The 19,557-nt window shown below is 44.2% G+C and overlaps 1 protein-coding gene across 4 annotated transcripts in view; it reads left to right on the top strand.

Moving 5' to 3' along the window:
• The window catches only part of PXN (paxillin), a 72,322-nt gene that overhangs the window by 27,916 nt on the left and 24,849 nt on the right, over positions 1–19,557 (top strand). For 2 of the 4 annotated variants that reach the window (XM_063144230.1, XM_063144228.1), the window contains exons 2-6: positions 5,812–6,038; positions 11,990–12,087; positions 13,667–13,806; positions 14,572–14,773; positions 16,995–17,130. In XM_063144230.1, coding sequence (XP_063000300.1) covers positions 5,812–6,038; positions 11,990–12,087; positions 13,667–13,806; positions 14,572–14,773; positions 16,995–17,130 — 803 coding nt within the window. The remainder of the gene's footprint in view (positions 1–5,811; positions 6,039–11,989; positions 12,088–13,666; positions 13,807–14,571; positions 14,774–16,994; positions 17,131–19,557) is intronic. The other 2 variants (XM_063144229.1, XM_063144231.1) reach the window with 2 other exon arrangements.

Here is a 19,557-nt window from a genome sequence, read left to right as displayed (position 1 = left end):
ACCATAGTTGGGTGTTGTGTCCAGCCCAGCACAGACAGCTGTGTTTTTTAGGGATCAGGTTTGCTGTTTCAGTGCTTCTGATCTGTGGGATGCCGCTACTGTCTGTGGTTCCCTCCCAACACACCGTGCAGCTGATGAAGACCACTGTGGGCTGTTGCTGTACAGATTGCAAAGCTAGTTTTCCACTGTGAATGTTGGAGTGTTCCAAGGGAAGTAATATCTGCCTTGTGCCAGGGCGCTTTGCTTTCCATGTTCTCACTTGTGCTGTAGTACACAGCCAGGAATTTGCCTCTTGGACATGCTCAAAGGAATACTTGCGTGTGTTTGTCTGGAGAGCCAGATAAACTTCTCTCCCGTGTGTTTGCATGGGACACTTTTTCTCATTTGCTTTTTAGCTCCCCAGTGTAGTCTGCATTTGGTCCGGGTAATTTGCCCCTGTTGACAGTGATGGCCTTCCCTTCAGATTATTCAGATGAGATGCCCCTGTTACGTACACACATTCTTATTCTTCTCCCAGTGAACACAGACATTATGCCTGGGTTCAGACGACAAGATAACCAACAGTGAGTTAAATAGTCAACGGTAGATTGAATAGTGAATGGTTGGTTATTGTGTTATCTGTCGGGACTTTTTCACACCATGGTTGATTATAGTGTCATCTGTTGGGCACTGTTGACTATTTTGTTGCACACAGTTCGTTCTTTTTAGCGACTGCAGAGTCCCCTGGCAAGAGTAACCAAAGTGGCAGCTACTCTAGTCCAGTTGGCAGAACTCGCAATGGCTTATGGGATTCCAGAGGGCGGACTGAGCGAGGGGGAGGGATGTGTCAATCAAACACACCGTTGACTAATACTCAACTCGACGCTGGCCTTAATCCACACCACGGTTGATTATAATCATGTTGTGTATGGAGTACGCTCTCAATAATCAACCATAGCGTTGACTATTAACCACGAAGTTGACTATTGTTTTTTCCGAATGCAACCTATCAGTTGTATCCTTCAGGCATATGAAATGTAATTATTGATTATTCTGAAGCATAATTTTTCATCCACCCTTTTCAGCAATCTGGCTTTGAGAGATCACCAACCAGTGATCTTCTGCCCTTCTCTTTCACTTCCTGTTCCTCAGTTGTAGAATGTGCTGCTAAAGTCAGGAAAGAACAGGATGTAGGGTTGAGGAAGTTAATAAATAAACTTGTGAGGTCTGCTAGTTAACTGTTTCATAGGCTGGGTGCTCAGTGATCAGCTAGGAATCTCTTCTCTGAATGTGTTCCTTGCCTGTTTCCCAGAATGCCCAAATTGAAGGCAGGGCATTGTCTTGGTAAAGAATTAGACACAGGGTCCATTCTCACCAGTATCTGCATGGGGGGCAGGAGAAGCAACTAGTTTGTGTGCCTTGCTGCATTCCCTTCACTGTCACTTGAGACTCTATCTCTTAAAATTTTCACCAGACTTTTCAGCGTGCTGAGTTTTCAAATCTGCGCTATCTGGGCTAGTCTTTGGGTGCTTCCAGACAAGGAGGGGTTCTAGCACATGGCGTTTTCCTCTCCTTAATAGATTCTTTGTGGTATGAAGAAAGTGGAAGATGATGTTTTCTGGACGCCCACCCCACCCCCAATGTAAAATTCCAGGAATGAAGTAGTTCATTGGACAAAAAATGATCATCTGGAAGCATTCTTTGTTTCTGGGTGGATATTATTTTGGGTTTACTCTTCCAATATATCATGGGTGGGCAATTTTGGGGAAGGGACCATTTGGTGCCCACCCTTCCCCCCAGAGGCTGAACTCCACAGGGCACTGCAAGATGTTAAAACAGGACCCTCTTTCAGAGTCACTGTGGTGTCATCTAACTTCTGCTATATATTAGTGTAGAATATTGCTGCCTGTGTTAATTTTTTCTGTACTGTTTTAAGTATTATATATGCATAGCCCTACCCCATCCTGTGGACTCTGGGAGGATTACAGCAGTGTTACTCAAACCAATAGATAAAACACTCTACTCTTCACAAACCATTCAAAAACAGATATGAAAGATTTGGGGAGAAAAGAAGATTAAAAACTTCTGAATAAAAATATATAGAACTTTAAGAGATGAGCAAATCTTCTGTAAGACATAACATCTGGTGCCTGTGACATATTCTGATGTCATTAGTGGTTAAAAAGATCAAAACAATGTAATGCAAATCGCCAGAGCTCATGAAATCTGAAGTACTTCTTAGGAAGAGCTTAGTCTTGACAGACGTTGGCTGTATTTTTATTGCTAAGGCAGCTGTTCCTCTTTAATTTGCCCCTGACTGAGAAGAAAAGAAGTAGCTATTGCATAATAAGACCTGGTGTTGAGTAAAGAAATATGCTCAGGAGTGTAGAAGTAGCTATAATTTATTCCAGAACACTACCTTTCATGTACCCAGGAAAGGAACAGTGGGTAAACTACTACTGAGGTGTGTCTAGCAGTAGCTGCAGCTACAAACTACCAGTGCAAACTTACCTTCAGTAGAAGAGAGAGAAAAATCTACTTGGGAATATGAGTTCAGTTTTTGTTCCTTACTAAGGAAAAAAGAGTAGTGGGGAGGAAAGGTATCTTAGTTATCAAGAGGTCTGCACACATGACAGGCAATTCCATTCCCTTTTAGTGCTGCGCTATTGGCCTTTGCAACGGAGAATTCCTAGTTTTGCAGTGCTCAGTACTGTGGGGGGGGGGGGTGCCAGAGAGAGAGAGCGCACACATGATTTAATAGTCATTTTGTAGGGGGAAAGTTTATGTCATTCGAGCCGCACCTTTCTGATAAAGCTTGAATCATAGACTGTGTACACATTGCCACACATTCGAAGAGCACCAGTGCTCCGAACAACAGCCGTTTCTTGTGCTCCTCTCTGAGGTATGTACCTGTTCTTTGGGAACCTTTGCTGGGTATCATATTCCTTAAAAACAAGTCTGTTTTCTAGTCTCTGGTCTGGTTACGTACCCTAGGGGATTGGGGGTTCATAGACCATCTTGGAGTACTTCTTAAATAACTTTGAACCCTTTTAAGCTTAGGTTACATTCAGATGTCCAGGCTTTTAGTGCAGTGAGGACGGTAAACATGTTAGCAGGGTCACTTGGAACTTCTTTTAGGTACTGAAATGACCTCTTGTCAAAAGTTGTTTATCTAGGGGGTACTCCCCACACAACTTAATAATAATCAACCTTGGTGTGGATTAAGATCAGCGTTGAGTTGACTATTAGTCAACTAATAGTCAACTAACTATTAGTCAACTATTGACTCACTCATCCCCCATCCTCTCCCACCACACAGTCCTCCTGCTGGTATCCCAACAGCTATTGCTGCTGAAAATCTATCCTGCAAACTGGACTAGAGTGGCAGCCACCGCTTTGACCTCTCTTGCCTCGCGACTCTGTGGCCAAGGAAATAACCAATGGTGCCCTCCACACAACATGATAACCAATGGTGGCTCAAATAGCCAACTCTGTACAGTGTTGGTTATTTGCGTTGGTTATTTCGGCCAAATAACCAACCGCAGTTAAAAAAAAAAACTCCCTCCACTCAACACCATAACCTATGGTGGGTTAAATAAACAACCATTGACTATTTAAACCACCATTGTTTACCGTGTTGTCTGAACCCAGTCTCAGACACCAGCATGTTAAACTGTTGATGATGTGTGTCTGTTCATTTTTCCTATACATGGAGGAAAAGCTATGCAGGCACAACTCCTTGGTTCCAAAGAGAGCGTTGTACTGTGAGCCAGCATGGGCATTGCCTGTGCTGGCTGGCTATGATGGTAGTTGTAGCCAGCACATTTGAAGGGCACCAGTATGACGAAGGCGGGCTTAGGGAGAGCCAAGGAAGACGTTATGTGTGAAATTTCGCTTTTTGGGTGCACACTTTTCCGTGCAGTAAGAAGAGGAAGTGAGGACAAAATCTTTAATGGTGAGGTTTGCTCCTGGTCTCGCCCGATGTGTGTATGCATGTGTGTGTGTTGGGTAACTTCCAAACAGCTTCATAATCAGGTAAATGTTAGCCTAACAGGACAACTTAATTTCTTTCCTCTCCCCTAACCCCTTATTCTGAATACTTAAAGACTGCTTCCTACACAAGAGATATCCTGAATGGATGTTGCTTCTGAGTAGAAAATTGAATATAAACCATCACAAGGGTGAATGTGAAGACAAAATACATGTGTGTGCTTACTGGTGAGGCACATGCGATTTCCTACGTGGATATGATATCCAAGTAAGAGAGAGATCAGATGCAAAACAGCCAGAAGCTTGGGGCTTTCCAGCCACAATTTCATGTACACCTGGAAGACAGGTTGCTCTTTTTTGATTTAATTTTATAGGTATAATTTCACACTTGTGTGCAATGAAGTAAAAGGCAGCTTGAGTTCTCTTTCAGCATAGTCCTCGGCTATTTATAATCTAATTTACACGACAACCTGCTCATTCACTTTCTGAGTGTGCATAGAAGCCACGATATGACTGAGAAGGCAGGTGGGAATGGTCAAATCCCAAAGTATGTTGAGAGTTACACGACGTCTTTCTGTATTAACTCATTTTTCCTAAAGCTTTTAAAACTTGATTTTGCTCTGACTTTATACTGTTAGTTTTACCCTACCCTGTGCCTGTTTGGTGCATTCTCTTCCCCTCCTTATTGTTTTATTATGATTTTATTAGAATGTAAGCCTATGCGGCAGGGTCTTGCTATTTACTGTTTTACTCTGTACAGCACCATGTACATTGATGGTGCTATATAAATAAATAATAATAATAATAATAATAATAATAATAATAATAATAATAAGAGTTTTGTGTGACTCAAAACTTACTTTAGCATTTGAAACTTTAGCTGTTCCAGTAAAAGTATATTGTTTTGGTTTCCCTGTTACTTTTCCCCGTGCTCTGTTTACACCTTTGAGCACAGGTCTGACTTAGCAAAGGTAACCTGAAAAGCTGCACCTTTTCTTCCCTTGAAGTGCTTTTGTGGGTAGGATTTGTTGTGTTTCCTTGGTTCCTTGTTTTGCAGACAAAAATCTCTCACATGTTGTACAGGCTCTCTTCTCTCTTCTTTTTTGAGCAAGGACAGACCCTTGCAAGCTTGTTTCCAGATTTCTCCCAGTGCCCCCCTCTTTTTGCCAGAGCCTTTTTGAAGGTATGTGTGCATTTTTATCTGGGAGAGGCTTATTCTTCTCTTCAGGAATTTGCGATCTGACCTGGCACGTTGAGAGCTGTTTGCAGGAGATGAAATTGCATTTACCTGGCAGGGACTGGAGTCCATGTTAACTGTTTGCATCTGGAAAGCAACTGTGTGGTTTGCCTTTGTGGACCAACAGAATCCTTTCCTGGGTTTCTCCCAGCATCAGAGGAAGAAAAGTTTCTCCCGAGATCTTCGCTTTGCTGAAGACAGTACTTGTGGTCACGTTGTGAATGAGTTCACGATACAGAACTAGTAATTAGTCTGCTTCAGACTTTGGTGGGTTTTCCTCTGAGATAGGCCTGTTTAGGATCTTCGTTAGCTGAGTAGTCATCGCTCTCAGATTTTCTTTTGGACGTTGAGAGTATTCTTTGCCTGTTTTAGCATCTCAGTCTATTTAATTTTCGCTAAGGTAAGGGAGGATTTATTCATTGTATTGGTGCTGTGTTGGAGAGAACAGGAACCTCCCACGGCCCTATTTGCAAACAGTACAGCACAAAAAGCTTCATCAGATGCATCATTAGGGATGGTGGTAGCCGTTGGTTTAGTTGAGGAGGGGGAAGGGAAGAAATTAACTCTCCACAAAAGTAATCTTCTCTTATGTATCTTCTGTGCAGATGCATTGCTAGCAGACCTGGAATCCACTACCTCCCACATCTCCAAGCGGCCAGTCTTCCTGTCAGAGGAAACATCTTATTCATACCCAACTGGAAATCATACGTACCAGGAAATCACTATACCTCCTCCGGTGCCGCCCCCTCCTTCCAATGAGGCCTTGAATGGGACTGTAAGTGACCCTTTAGACCAGTGGCAGCCCAGCATCCCCAGAAATATTCAACAGCAGGTAATTATTATTTTTTTTAAAAAATTGCTTCTCAGTAATTTTGCTCATGAAAGTAAGGTGCTAAATATCTGGGCTGGTGTGAAACAGCTTATTCATTTGTTAAAATATTTATATCCCATCTTTCCATTTATTAGAGAGATGTTTCAGGTGGCTAACCACAATATAGTTAAAAATGATCTTATATCTAGCTGAAAGCTAAAGAGAAACGCAGTTAAAAGTCACAGCACAATCTCCATCAGTTAAATCAGTATTTGAGAATGCAATAGCCAGCCCAACTAATAAATGTACATAAATAAAATTGTTTTGGTCTGTCATTTGAAGGCCACACTGAAAGGAGCCAGACTGATCTCCTGGAATGGGGAGTTCTAAAGTCTCAGTGGGCCTGTTCAGACCACATGCTAAGCCATGGTTAGGCTGCAAACCCTTTTGTATGTTTAAACCTTCAAATACTTAAAAGGTTGTCAAACAGAGGAGGGCCAGGATCTCTTCTTGATCCTCTCAGAGTGCAAGACACGTAATAATGGGCTCAAGTTACAGGAAGCCAGATTCCGGCTGGACATCAGGAAAAACTTTCTGTTAGAGCAGTACGACAATGGAACCAGTTACTAGGGAGGCTGTGGGCTCTCCCACACTAGAGGCATTCAAAAGGTAGCTGGACAACCATCTGTCAGGGATGCTTTAGGGTGGATTCCTGCATTGAGCAGGGGGTTGGACTCGATGGCCTTGTAGGCCCCTTCCAACTCTGCTATTCTATGATTCTATGATTCTATGTAACCATCATGGTTAGGAATAATCACACGACACACCAAGTCATGGTTCGCATGACACAGTAAGCCATAATGTTAAGTTAAAATGCTTAACCATCATAGTTTAGCATGTTGTCTGAACAGGGCCAGTATCATGGAGAAGCCTCTGTCCTGATCCTCCACTAAATCTGCCTTTGAAGGAAGTGGGCTATCCACAAGGATCGGAGTGGACTGACAGAATCATGTGAGAAAAGGGACTTCAAATAATCTGGCCATGAACAGTTAGAGCTTTAACCAGCACTTTGAATTGGGATTGGAAGCAAACCAGCCACCAGTGCAGATGGAATAGCAGAGGAGTTACATGTTCCAAAAAACCCTCTAACTCTGTCTAAAACTCTAGTTGCTGCTTTCTGGACTAGATAAAATATCTGAACACTTTTCAAAGATAGTCCCACATAGACTGAATTGCAGTGAAATAATATTGATGTAACTAAGGTAGAAGTAATAATGGCCAGGTCAATTGATGGGCATAGTTGGGTGCACCAACTTAAGTAGGTCGAACACATTCCTGGCCACAGCCACCCCGTGACCATCAAGGATTGAGTGCTAGGCCAGGAGCATTACCAAGCTGCCAACTGGCTTCTTCAACCCCATCCAAATCAGACTGTATCCCCCTCACAGAATTGGCGATTCTACTGACCAGAAACTCCTCTGTTTTGTCTAGATTAAGTCTCTGTTGGTGAGCCTATATTCAGCTCATTACTGATCTCAGACACCAGTTTGAGCCCTTGATATGATGAAAGGGAAGAGGGAGTTGGGAATCAGCATACTGATGACACTACATCCCAGCGCTCTGTTCAGCGGCTTCATGTAGATGCTAAATAGCATCTTCACACTGTATGTGAAAGATGGCATCCACCAGGCCAGCAGTACTGAGAGAGATGGAGAATCCAAAATGCTTGCTGAACGAACCCAGGCACATGGGCCTAGTTTCCTTTTTGGGGTGAAATCATCAACTTTTGCACTTTGTTTGTGTTTGTAAAGACAATTGGCTGGTTATCGTCTTCTAAGGAATTAGTGGGAGCTGGCTGCTGATGGAGGACAGTTCTATGCAGGAGCTGAATAGAAATGTAGAGCTGGCTGCTTGAACTATCATCTAATATATGGCACAGCATGGCCTAAACCAGTGGTGGGCATCTTGTGGCCCTCCAAATTTTTTTTGCCTACAACTCCCATAATCCTTCACCAATAGCTATGTTGGTAGGGCTTATGGGAGTTGTAGGCCAAAACAATGGGGGGGGCATAAGTTGCCCTTGCCTGGAGCTTCGTGCTGGTGCACCGTACAATCCACACTGCTGGGGAACCCAAATAGGCGTCTTGTTAATTTAATACCATATGAGATCTTAACATTTCTTGTCTCCTGGCAACTGAAAAATGATGGCTAGTGATTGTCATATGCTATTGAGTGCAGTTGGATGCTTCTGTATTTAAGTGGGTGAAGCCTCCACTGGCTGATAAATTTTTGAAAATTCAGCTCTGTTGGCCAGTGATCTTCACACGGGCTCTGGTGATCATGCTGGGTGTTTTTTGAGTATTCAAGCCGTGGCTTGTCATGTCACCCGAACCCAGGCAGTGAGGGCTGTGTGAGGGTTAAATGTGTGAGAGCAGGCCATGGGTTATGTGAGGTTATTTAACCCTTGCACAACCTCCGCTGCCCAAGTATGGACTACTGCGGCTTGAATATTCATAATGGCCGCCTGCATGCCCACAGCCCACTGTGGCTTATTTGATCACGCAAACTGGCCCGTTATGCTTGTTGCTGGCTGGGTTTGAGTGCTTCCATGGAAACTGCCCTCTCTCCTCATGCTCTACACAGCAGCACTCAACCTTAGCTGTCAGCATAGAAGATTGCTCAAATTTTCCTGTGATGTATGACGTTCCACACCTTGAAAATACTATTCATAGCCTCTTCATCAGTGTTCTGTCTGAAACCACAGTGCAATGAGGTATATCATAATCACTTACCTTGAAGCCTCTGAAAAAGAGAGGGGTGGTGTTTGTAGCTCACAGGTATATGAGCCATAGATGAGAGGAAGCATGAAATGCGTTTCTGGAGGGGGGCGAAGGCCAGACCTGGGGAGAATAATTTGTTACCGCTCTGCATCCTGTTTGTTCCACATTCCAAGGTCTCAGTCACGCATGACATGTAAGTAGAGGCCATCAAAACCATTTTGACCTTTCTACTTAGGGAAAAGCCGAAGAGAGTGGCAACTGTTTGAAAAACTGGTGGAAGCTGTAATTTTATTGCAGAATCTGATGTTTGTGTAGACCAGTTTTAGAGGCAGGGTTGCTGTTGCGCAGGTAGGGAAGTGAGTTGGAGTGATCAGTTGGCCTAAAGCCATCCAAACGCCGGAGGTAAAAAGTGAACCTTATCTGTGGTTACTTTCTAAAAAAGATCCTGTGAAGTAGGATCTTTTGTAAACCGCCCAGAGAACTTCAGCTATGGGGTACTATAGCAATGTCAATAATAACAAGAACAATAATTATAATTATAATAATAATCTGGGCCTACAAAAATACATCCACACCAACATCCAGAGAACAGTCTTACTTAAAACAAGCTCAGTAGTCAGGAAATTTGTGAAGCTGTAAAAGACAGCATTACTTGGCAAAGTCCTTCATGTCCATCTAGAAAAACCTCCACAAGCGAGAACAGAGATGATGATGATGATGATGATAATAATAGTTCTGCCTGTAAGCCTATGTATGGGGGTCAGTTGTGGTTACTCAGTGGAAAAGGAGCTTCCCTCTGTACATTCTCAGAGGTATTGCCTTATTACTTCACATGCTATTTTACTACTTCACTTCACTTCACTTCACTTCAGTTCTCTGAGCCTGCCAAGATTTTAAGATCTTTGCAGGGAGGCATTCCTCTTTTTATTTATTTATTTTATTTATTTAGAATATTTATATACCGCTCCTCATTGAAAAAATTTCAATGAAAATAAAAACAGAATAAAACAGTTAAAACAAAATTTTAAAAGAAGCAAAAAACACAAAATAAAATAAAACAACAACAACAACACATTGATCCAAGGCTGCATGTTAAAGAAAGGCTTCTTGGAATAAAGATGTTTTCTTTGAGCGTTAAACGTACATTTGGTGGGGGCACGAGAGAGGACCTTTTCAGTGGCTTTCCCCAGGCTTTGGAACTGAGGGTGGCTAGGTTGGCAAGCCTTTGGCATGTGAGCTAGTCTGTTGCAGAAAGGGTTTTAATTGGTTGGCACAGTTATATCTTGTATTATTGGGGTTTTAATTCATTTGTTTTGATGTTATGTTTTAATTAAGATGTTCTTTTTTAATCTGGGTTTGATTGCTAGCCCCCTTGATTGCCATTGGGCAAGGGGGTGGGGGCAGACAGGCAGAGTAGAAATAAGTAAATGAATGAATAAAATAATGTTCCAAAATGTTCTGGGTTTTAAGCCACAACTCAGATTAATCCCCAAAGGCTGGTTTCCCAAACTCAGTCCAGGCCACTGGACTATGCTGGCTGGTGTGTGTGCACACTCTGTGTTTATAAAGCATGAACAAGGAGGACTAAACTGTACATTACGTGGAGTTCCATGTAACTTCCTCCTCACTGTTGAATGACGAGAGCCGGAGATTGCAATCAGGAGCAAGGGAAGGGGATGCTTAACCTTTCCCCTGCTTCTTGTCCCCCCCCTTCCTCAAATTGCCCTCCCCTCCCCATGCTGCTTTTCTCCCTACCGGGGAAAAGATGTTGGAAGGAGAGGGGTGAAGCAGTTTATGAGAGATTATTTTGTGAGGGAAAACGAATGGCAGGGAAAGGGTTGAGAAGCCACTTGCCCTTCCTTGTTTCTAATTGCTGCCCTCAGTGGCTGCTTTCCTTTTCGTTTATTAAAGCTGGGGAAAACTCCACATAACATACAGCTTGGGCCTTGGAGGGTGAGCGAGGAATAATCCCTTCTTCAATATTTCTCCTGAGCTATAATCTCACTAGGTAACCTCCTCCTCCTCCTCCTCCTCCTCCTCCTCCTCCTCCTCCTCCTCCTCACCACAATCTTTTATAGGTATAATAATGTTGACCTACCTTGCAGGGCAGATGTAAAGATTACTGCAAGAATGCACTTAACTATTTAATTATTATTTATTATAGCACTTTTATCCTGCCCTTTAGCCCAAAAGGCTCTCAAGGCGGCTTACCAAAATATTTCTTAAGACAGTCCCTGCCTCAGGCTTACAATCTAAAATAACAAACAAAACACATGACACAAAAGGAAAGGGGATTGGGAGGGAGGAGGAGAAAAAAAAAGAAGAAGCAAATTCAAGCACTAGATTCTTAGTTGCAAAGTTCAGCAGCTGTTTCCTTTCCTTCTCCCTCTAATACAGTGGTTCTCAACCTTTCTAATGCCGCGACCCTTTAATACAGTTCCTCATGTTGTGGTGACCCCCAACCATAAAATTATTTTCGTTCTTCTCTACATGATCCATTGTCATGTGATGGTTTGCTAATGAAAATAATACATAACAGTAGCTTTAATAATACAAAAGATGATACATGACATAGTTCAGTCAATACAGTTTCCTAAGACCATCAGAAATATGTGTTTTCCGATGGTCTTAGGCGACCCCTGTGAAAGGGTCATTCGACCCCCAAAGGGGTCCCGACCCACAGGTTGAGAACCGCTGCTCTAATAGGAGCACAGTTAAACCATGGAATTTGCGACTGCAAGAGGTAGTGATGGTCACCAGTTTGGATGGCTTTAAAAGGGGACTGGACAAATTCCTGAAGGAGAAGGCTATCCATGGCTAGTAGTCCTGATGGCGATGTGCCACCTCCAGTATCAGAGTCAGTTGCTGGGGAATATGGGTGGTGCTGTTACACGCATGTCCTGCTTGTGGGTTTCCTGTGGGCATCTGGCTACTCTTTGAACAGAATGCTGGACTGGATTGGTCTGATCCAGCATGGTTCTCCTTAATGTGTATGATGTGTTTTGAACTTGGCAAAAGAGCTACATACATGCTAAGTGTTATTATTGGGCTAAGATCAAGTGTAGCATTATAGTTAATGGATAATTTCATGTCCTGGTTCTCGGATAGAAGTTTTGGCTCATGTACCCTATAAATCTTAATACATTTTTTAAAAAACAAACAAAACCTCCATTGAAATTCTTCTTTCTGCAGCTGCAGTCTCAGTCCCCTGTGTACAGCTCCAGTGCCTCCGTGTCCAGAGAGTGTGTCATCTCTCCTTCTCGTGCAACTGAAGAGGAACACGTCTACAGGTAACTAACTTCCCTCACCCTTCGTACTCCATTGCATCCCCAGAACCTGAAGCCTATGGTGAGACCAGAAGATGGATCTGCTGATGGAAACTGAAAATATTTGACACCCTTCTTGATGCCCCTGCCTGTACCCTTTCAGAGCTGTTTCGGATCGTTTCCTACTGGATGAATATTCATGGAATAACATGCATAAATTGGATTTTGAGGTGGTGAAATTCAACTAGTTCTTCTCTAGCATGGCAGCAGAGTTAGGAGATCTCGATTATTATTTGTGACTTGCCCATTCGTTTTGGATCTGCATTTGGTCATGGTATAGTGGTTGTGCCTTTGTATCTGCGTTCACACAACCCACCCACCTTTCCCCTCTTCAGTGTCAATATCGATGTAGGGTATTGATATCGGGAGGGAGTCTCTTGGTTCTGAGGCCACAATGGTGGTCTCAAGGAACTGAGGTTTTGGGTGGGAATCCTTCAGACATGCACATTTGATGGGAGGGGGAAGGGTTCCTGCCTAAAATGCCTCAGCTATGGAATTTTCCCAAATGAAGCTCCGTGCAGGCGCAGACCCCATGTGAGTGATGCACAGAGGCCACGACAAAGAATCATGTGCATCAGCCCTTGTCGTGACCAACTCACTGAACAGGAAACACGATGCACATGAGTTCTATCTCTCCTCTCTCATCTCACACTATTGCCCCGCTCATCCTCTTCGCTCCTCTGATGCCATGTTTCTCGCCTGCCTAAGGGTCTCTACTTCCTTTGCTCGGCTTCGTCCATTTTCCTCTGCTGCCCCTTACGCCTGGAACGCTCTTCCAGAACATCTGAGATCCACAAGTTCAACCGCAGCTTTTAAAGCTCAGCTAAAAACTTTTCTTTTTCCTAAAGCTTTTAAAACTTGATGTTGTTTGGACTTTACACTGTTAGTTTTACCCTACCCTGTGCCTGTTTACCCTACCCTGTGCCTGTTTGCATTCTCTTCCCCTCCTTATTGTTTTACTATGATTTTATTAGAATGTAAGCCTATGCGGCAGGGTCTTGCGATTTACTGTTTTACTCTGTACAGCACCATGTACATTGATGGTGCTATATAAATAAATAAATAAATAATAATAATAATAATAATAATAATGATGTTGGGGTTCATGGCTTTTGCTAGATGTAACTTTTATGCAGAAGCAAACAAAAAAGAAGTTATGCAAATAACCTTTTAGCAAGAGCATCTATTATTATTATTGTCTCTTTCTCGCTCATGGCGGATTTTCTAGACAAACATGACAGGCATTGCCAAGTCATGCTGTCTTTTACAGATTCAAGAATTTCCTGACAATTGAGCATGTTGTTGTTGTTGTTATTATTATTATTTACAATATTTATGTATGCTGAATTATCTAACACAGATTCCAGAGCGGTGAACATTGGTATAAACAGTAAAAGAAAGAAGATTCAAAAAGAAAATCAAAATTGTTCAATTTAAAAACAAAGGAACCAGAAAAGCAATGACTAGTCAGTTGAGGAAGGCTTCTTGAAACAGTGATGAGGTGCAAGATCAAATTAACCGGCTTTTATCCTCTGACCTCCAGTTTCCCCAACAAACAGAAGTCTGCGGAACCCTCTCCCACCCTAATGAGCACTTCGCTAGGCAATAACCTGTCAGAACTGGACCGACTGCTACTGGAACTAAATGCTGTTCAGCACAACCCTCCTAGTGGCTACCCGGCAGGTATGAAGATATGGCTCCAATAGTATAAGACTGTAATAATCAGATAAATTGGGTGGGGGATGCAGGGAGGAAAGATAGAACCTACCCCTGATCCTGGAGTTTTCGCATGCCCCATGTTCCTGTGACGCTTCCTTGTCTCTCAGTGGATTTGTGACGGCTGAGACTGGGACCTGATTCGCACTTAACAACAACCCATTGGTTAAATAACCGTGGGTGAGAGCGAGCGCACTGCCTCCTGCACATTCACCGCTTCTGCTTTTATTCCACAATATACGATCAGCTCCTTCATAGGTTGCTCAGCGTGACATCTGAACCCGGACTGATAGTGGCAGTTAACCCATGGTTTGTTGTTGGGTTAACTATTGGGTTGTTTAGCCCCTAAACAGCCCAGTGCTCCAGGTTTGCATATCACACTCAGCAACCTATGAATGAGCCGGTTGTAGGTTGTGGAGTAAAACCAGAGGTAGTGCTTCCCCTACAACCCATGGTTTGAGATGTGACTAGGGCCTGGGATTCTTGCAGATGGCGGACACAGCACAGAATGCTGCAAGACCAGTGAAATGGGGATAAGAGGCAGAGGCAGTGGCTCCCATGTGGTCCTTGCATTACCTTTTTGAGTAATAAATGTATAGGAGACTGAAGCCAGGCCTGCTTTGAATATAAGGGAGAAGGGAAAGGCCTTCGAAGTCTTATTTTTAGGTTTCTGTACCCCTCTACTATTGTGAAAACTGCTTAACTTCCTGCCTGTGTTCCTTTGCTTGTAAGATGAAGCCACTAGGAGCCCCTCATTGCCTGGTGGGGCTGGCTCTCACTACGGCGTCTCTGAGAACACTACCTCTTTGAACACACAATCAGCAGCCCCAGCAAAAGAGAAGCCCAAGCGGAATGGAGGGCAGAGTATCGAGGACATGTGCCCCAGCGTGGAGAGCCTTTTGGATGAACTGGAGAGCTCTGTGCCCAGTCCAGTGTGAGTAGAAATAAGGCCGCTTCTCGCTACAGTGCAGGGGTCTCAACATAGAGGGGGAAGTACTGTAGCCCCGCATCAGAGGGTATCATCTTGGCTGGTTTCTGCTTCCTCAAAAATAAGGACTTGCTAAGGAAGAAATGGAAGACTGGGGCCATGGGTGGTGGAAGAGGTCCACACATTTTGCCAAGGGGAGCAAAGCTGCAATGAAATGGAGCAGCACGGGAGAAAGGATGCAGCTTGAAAAATGGAGGGTGCAACTTTGGGTTTGCAGCGGCAGAGAAAGAGACTTGGAAACAGAAGGAAAAAGAGAGAATGAAGGTATTGAAGTGTCAACAGCAGAAGTTTAAATAGATGGGGAGAGGAAAGAGGGAGCCAGTGTTGAGAAAAGAGGAGAGCTATGATTGTAAAGGTGAGTGAAATGGACTTGAGAGAAGGAGCTGGAAGACCAAGAAGTGTTGCAATAATGAGAGTGAAGGAGAACAGTAGTTGAATCAGAAGAAAGAAAAGATTTTATACATGTTACAAAGCTGAGAACACGAAAGCCTGGCAATTAAGTGAACGACCAGAGGATACAAGCTTCAGAGCAGAGGAACACAATTTAAGGATATATTAGAGGAATTGGTGTGTGCGCGCGCACACGTATGTGGGTATGTACGTAAGGGAGAGAGACAGGGACATTTTCTCCTGCACCCAAACGTTAACCCAAGCAAATCTCCCAGGACAGATCATTTCATAACCGGAGCACCACCACTGAGAAGGACACCTCTCATTGTCACCCGCCTCACTTTATGGTGGGGTCATCTGGAGGAGGGCCTTGAAAGATGGTCTTAGCATACAGGCAGGCTGATGTGGATGCTGCCAGTCCTTCAGGTTCCCTGGCCCCAGGTGTTGAAAGTCCAGGCACTGGTGCTTGCTTTCAGCACCTGGAGCCAGGGAACCTGAAGAAGCCAATGTAGCAACGGTTGGCAAGATATCCTAGTCCCCAGTCCTGTTTAGCAGTCCATCAGCTATGTTTTGGACAAATTTCATATTCTGAACAGTCTTAAGGGTAGCCCCATATACAAGGCATTGCAGTAGTCTAGCCAGGCAATCCCTGTGGCCAGAAGGAGTCACAGCTGACATGTCAACCTCAGCTGGTGGGAGGCATTCAGTGCCATTTGTGCCTCAAAGTAAGAAAGGCGAGATCCATGTGCAGAACCCAAGCTGCGATCTGATGGATCAAAGTGAGTGCAACCTCTTTTAGAATAGGGTGAATTTGACTTGGATCCGAAAACCTAGAAGATCTCACTTGGTGGTGTCACGTAAACGTTAAAAAGCGTGGAAGACAAGATAGAGCACTGTGTAAATGTGAAGGAGCTGAGACATCATCTCTTAGTACAGCTGTCTAGATTCAGCTGTCCAGGGAGAAGCGAACCACTGGAAAGCGATGCCTGAAACCCCCAAACCTGTCAGCCTATCTAGAAGGAGCACCATGATCTGAAAGCTTCTGAGATCTTTGGGAATCAACAATGTTGTACTCCTGCTGCCCCTCTCCCATCACAGTCTGTGTCAAAGCCAGACCTAAACCCTAATTTGAAATGGATCTAGATAATCAGTCATATTCAAGAGACCCTGGAGTTGCACAGCGACTGCCCACTTGAGCACTTTGCCCATGAAGAGAATATTATCACCTGGCCGATAGTTGTAGCCATTGGGGTCCAGATGGCCCAGCTGGTCAGTCCCTTCCTGCTTGGGTTGAGCATGCGGGTGGTGGACCGCCCTTGTCCAGGAATCCTGTCTACATCCTCAGGCTGCGACCACAGAAATCCATCCCGTAAAGCAGGACTAGATGAGGGCGCAGGATACGCAAAGTGGCGCTCACGTCATGACAGATGTGAGTGGCTTTATCCTCGTGTGGCGCAGAGTGGTAAGCGGCAGTTACTGCAGCCGAAACTCTCTCCACAGCCTGAGTTCGATCCCAGCGGAAGCTGGTTTCAGGCAGCCGGCTCAGGTCGACTCAGCCTTCCATCCTCCTAAGGTCGGTAAAATGAGTGCCCAGCTAGCTGGGGGAAAGGTAACCACGACTGGGGAAGGCAATGGCAAACCACCCCACTACAAAGTCTGCCAAGAAAACGTCAGCGAAAGCAGGCGTCCCTCTAGGAGTCAGCAATGACTCGAGTGTTTTGCACGAGAGGTTCCTTTCCTTTCCTTATCCTCAAAGTGTCTCCTGTCTTTTCATTAGTCCAGCTATTACTGTGAATCAGGGCGAGATGAGCAGCCCTCAGCGGGTCACCTCCAGCCAGCAACAGACTCGCATATCTGCCTCATCAGCAACAAGAGAACTGGATGAACTGATGGCTTCTCTTTCAGACTTCAAGGTGCCCGGTTGTTAATATTTTAACCTTTCTCACGTGCTTGTCTTGCTGCTTTATGCTGAAACCTCCCCCTGCCCTGAATATATGTAGGTAGCATTATATTTATATCCCATCATTTTTTCTTTTACAAGGAACCCAAGGTGGCTTACATGGTCCTTCTCCTCTCCATTTTATCCTCACAGCAACCCTGTGAGGTAGGTTAGGCTAAGAGTCAGTGACCAGCCCAAAGTCACCCAATGACCTTCATTGCCGAGAGGAGACTGGAAACCAGAACTCCTTGAGTCTGGTTCCAATGACTACACCACACTGGTTCTCACTGGGGCTGTTCACACAACGTGCTGACCCACACTTAGTGATTGAGTGTGGGTTGTTTTGAACTGTGGGTGGTTTGTTGAACCATGGGCTATCATGTTGTCTGAATGCCACCAGGGTGACTTTTTAACCATGCTGTGTGGCTTATTAACCACCCTGTACAACCCCAATAACAAACCACGGGTTCTCAAGATGGCTTGTTTGAGAAAATAACCCACACTGCATGGTTAACAAGCCGTCCTGGTTGCATTCAGACAGCACGCTAACCCACAGTTCAACAAACAACCCGCCATTCAAAACAACCCGTCTCAACCACTGAGTGTGGGTTAGCGTGTTGTGTGAACAGCCACAGTATAAAGCCCCATCCCTTCTTTATTCCTTTCGTATTTGTGTGTTGGAGCTGTACCTATATGGGTACACTTCTGTTATAATCCTGAGTGTTTGGTCTTTAATGCATTGTTTCCTTATTGACCTCATGTACTAGGCTCTTTTTTGTGAGTTGTAACAGGAAAAGCACCATCCCAGGAAGGTAAGAAAGTCCAGAACATGATTGTCTGCACAGACTTGACATCAAAGCATAAAAAGATAAAACCGTCTACACTTGCCCAAGCATGACAAGGGAAGGGCTCCACGTCCATGTGCTGATTTTTTCTTTTTAATCTCCACACTTGAGCTTCAGCATAACAATGAAGTAATACTTTAGAGAAAACAACCCACCAAGGGCTATAAATGGTAAAGGTGGAAGCCAGGTCCAGCAGCACGGACCTATTAGTTGGGACAGGAATTCCTGTCCAGAACAGCTGACAATTTAGATAGCGACAGAAAAGGAGATAACAAATGAAAGGCAGGGAAATGGAGGTGGGATAGAAAGGGTTAAGAATGGAAGGTTTACAGCAAGAATGGATAGGGTATTTTTTTCCAAGAAAACATTTAAAATAAAATCTTAAATTATTCAGCTGCATAGCTAAAGCAATTCATCCTGCAATTTCATTGGCCCTGTTCAGAAGACACCTTAAACCATGGCTTTAACCATGGTGAATAAACTGTGTGTCTCCTCTGAATGAATGCTTAGAGGTGATAATGGGCTGGATGAGGAAAAACAAACTGAAGCTGAATCCAGACAAGACGGAGGTGCTTGCTGTCAAAGGCCGGAACCTGGGTTTGGAGGTGTGTCAACCAGTTCTGGATGGGGTTCCACTACCCCTGAAAGACTGTGTTCGCAGCTTGGGGGTGCTTCTGGATCCATCACTCCAAATGACAGCCCAGATAGATGCGACGGCCAGGAGTGCCTACTATCAGCTTTGGCTGATACGCCAGCTGCGCCCCTTCCTGGAATCGGAAGACCTAAAGACGGTAATGCACACACTGGTAACTTCGAGACTCGACTTCTGCAATGTGCTCTACATAGGGCTACCTGTGTGCCTAGTCCGGAAACTTCAACTAATTCAAAATATGGCATCCAGGCTGGTCACTGGTACACCTAGGGGTGACCACATTACACCACTTCTAAAATCTCTTCACTGGCTGTCAATTAGTTTCCGGGCGAAGTATAAAGTGTTGGTTATCACCTTTAAATTCCTACATGGTTTGGGTCCAGGCTACCTGCGGGATCGCCTTCTCCCGTACAATCCGCCCCGCACACTCAGGTCCTCTGGGAAGAACTTCCTTCAGCCAGCCAAAACTAGGCTGACAGGTATTACCCAGAGGACCTTCTTTTCTGCTGCTCCCAGACTGTGGAATGGTCTGCCGGAGAAGATTCTTCAACTTAACCGTCTTTTAGCATTTAAGAAAGCTATAAAGACTGATCTCTTCCGGCAGGCCTATCCAGTGGAATTTCAGAATGTTTTTAGGATGCTTTTAGTATGTTTTAGTATGTTTTTAGGGAGTTTTAACAATGTATATTGTTTGATTGGTATTTTATGTGTTTTGTACTTCTTGTTGTACCCCGCCTCGATCGGGATTGAGAGGCAGGTTAGCTTCACCCTTCCCGGTGCCTGTTTACACTTCCCTGTGCCTGTTTGCATTCTCTTTCCCTCCTTATTGTTTACTGCCACTTTATTAGATTGTAAGCCTATGCGGCAGGGTCTTGCTCTTTACTGTGTTATCTGTACAGCACCA

Source organism: Elgaria multicarinata, chromosome 18, assembly GCF_023053635.1.
Source record: "Elgaria multicarinata webbii isolate HBS135686 ecotype San Diego chromosome 18, rElgMul1.1.pri, whole genome shotgun sequence".
NCBI classification, from domain to species: domain Eukaryota; kingdom Metazoa; phylum Chordata; class Lepidosauria; order Squamata; family Anguidae; genus Elgaria; species Elgaria multicarinata.
The sequence above is the reverse complement of the archived record's forward strand: the minus strand, read 5'-3'. Positions and strand labels throughout refer to the sequence as shown.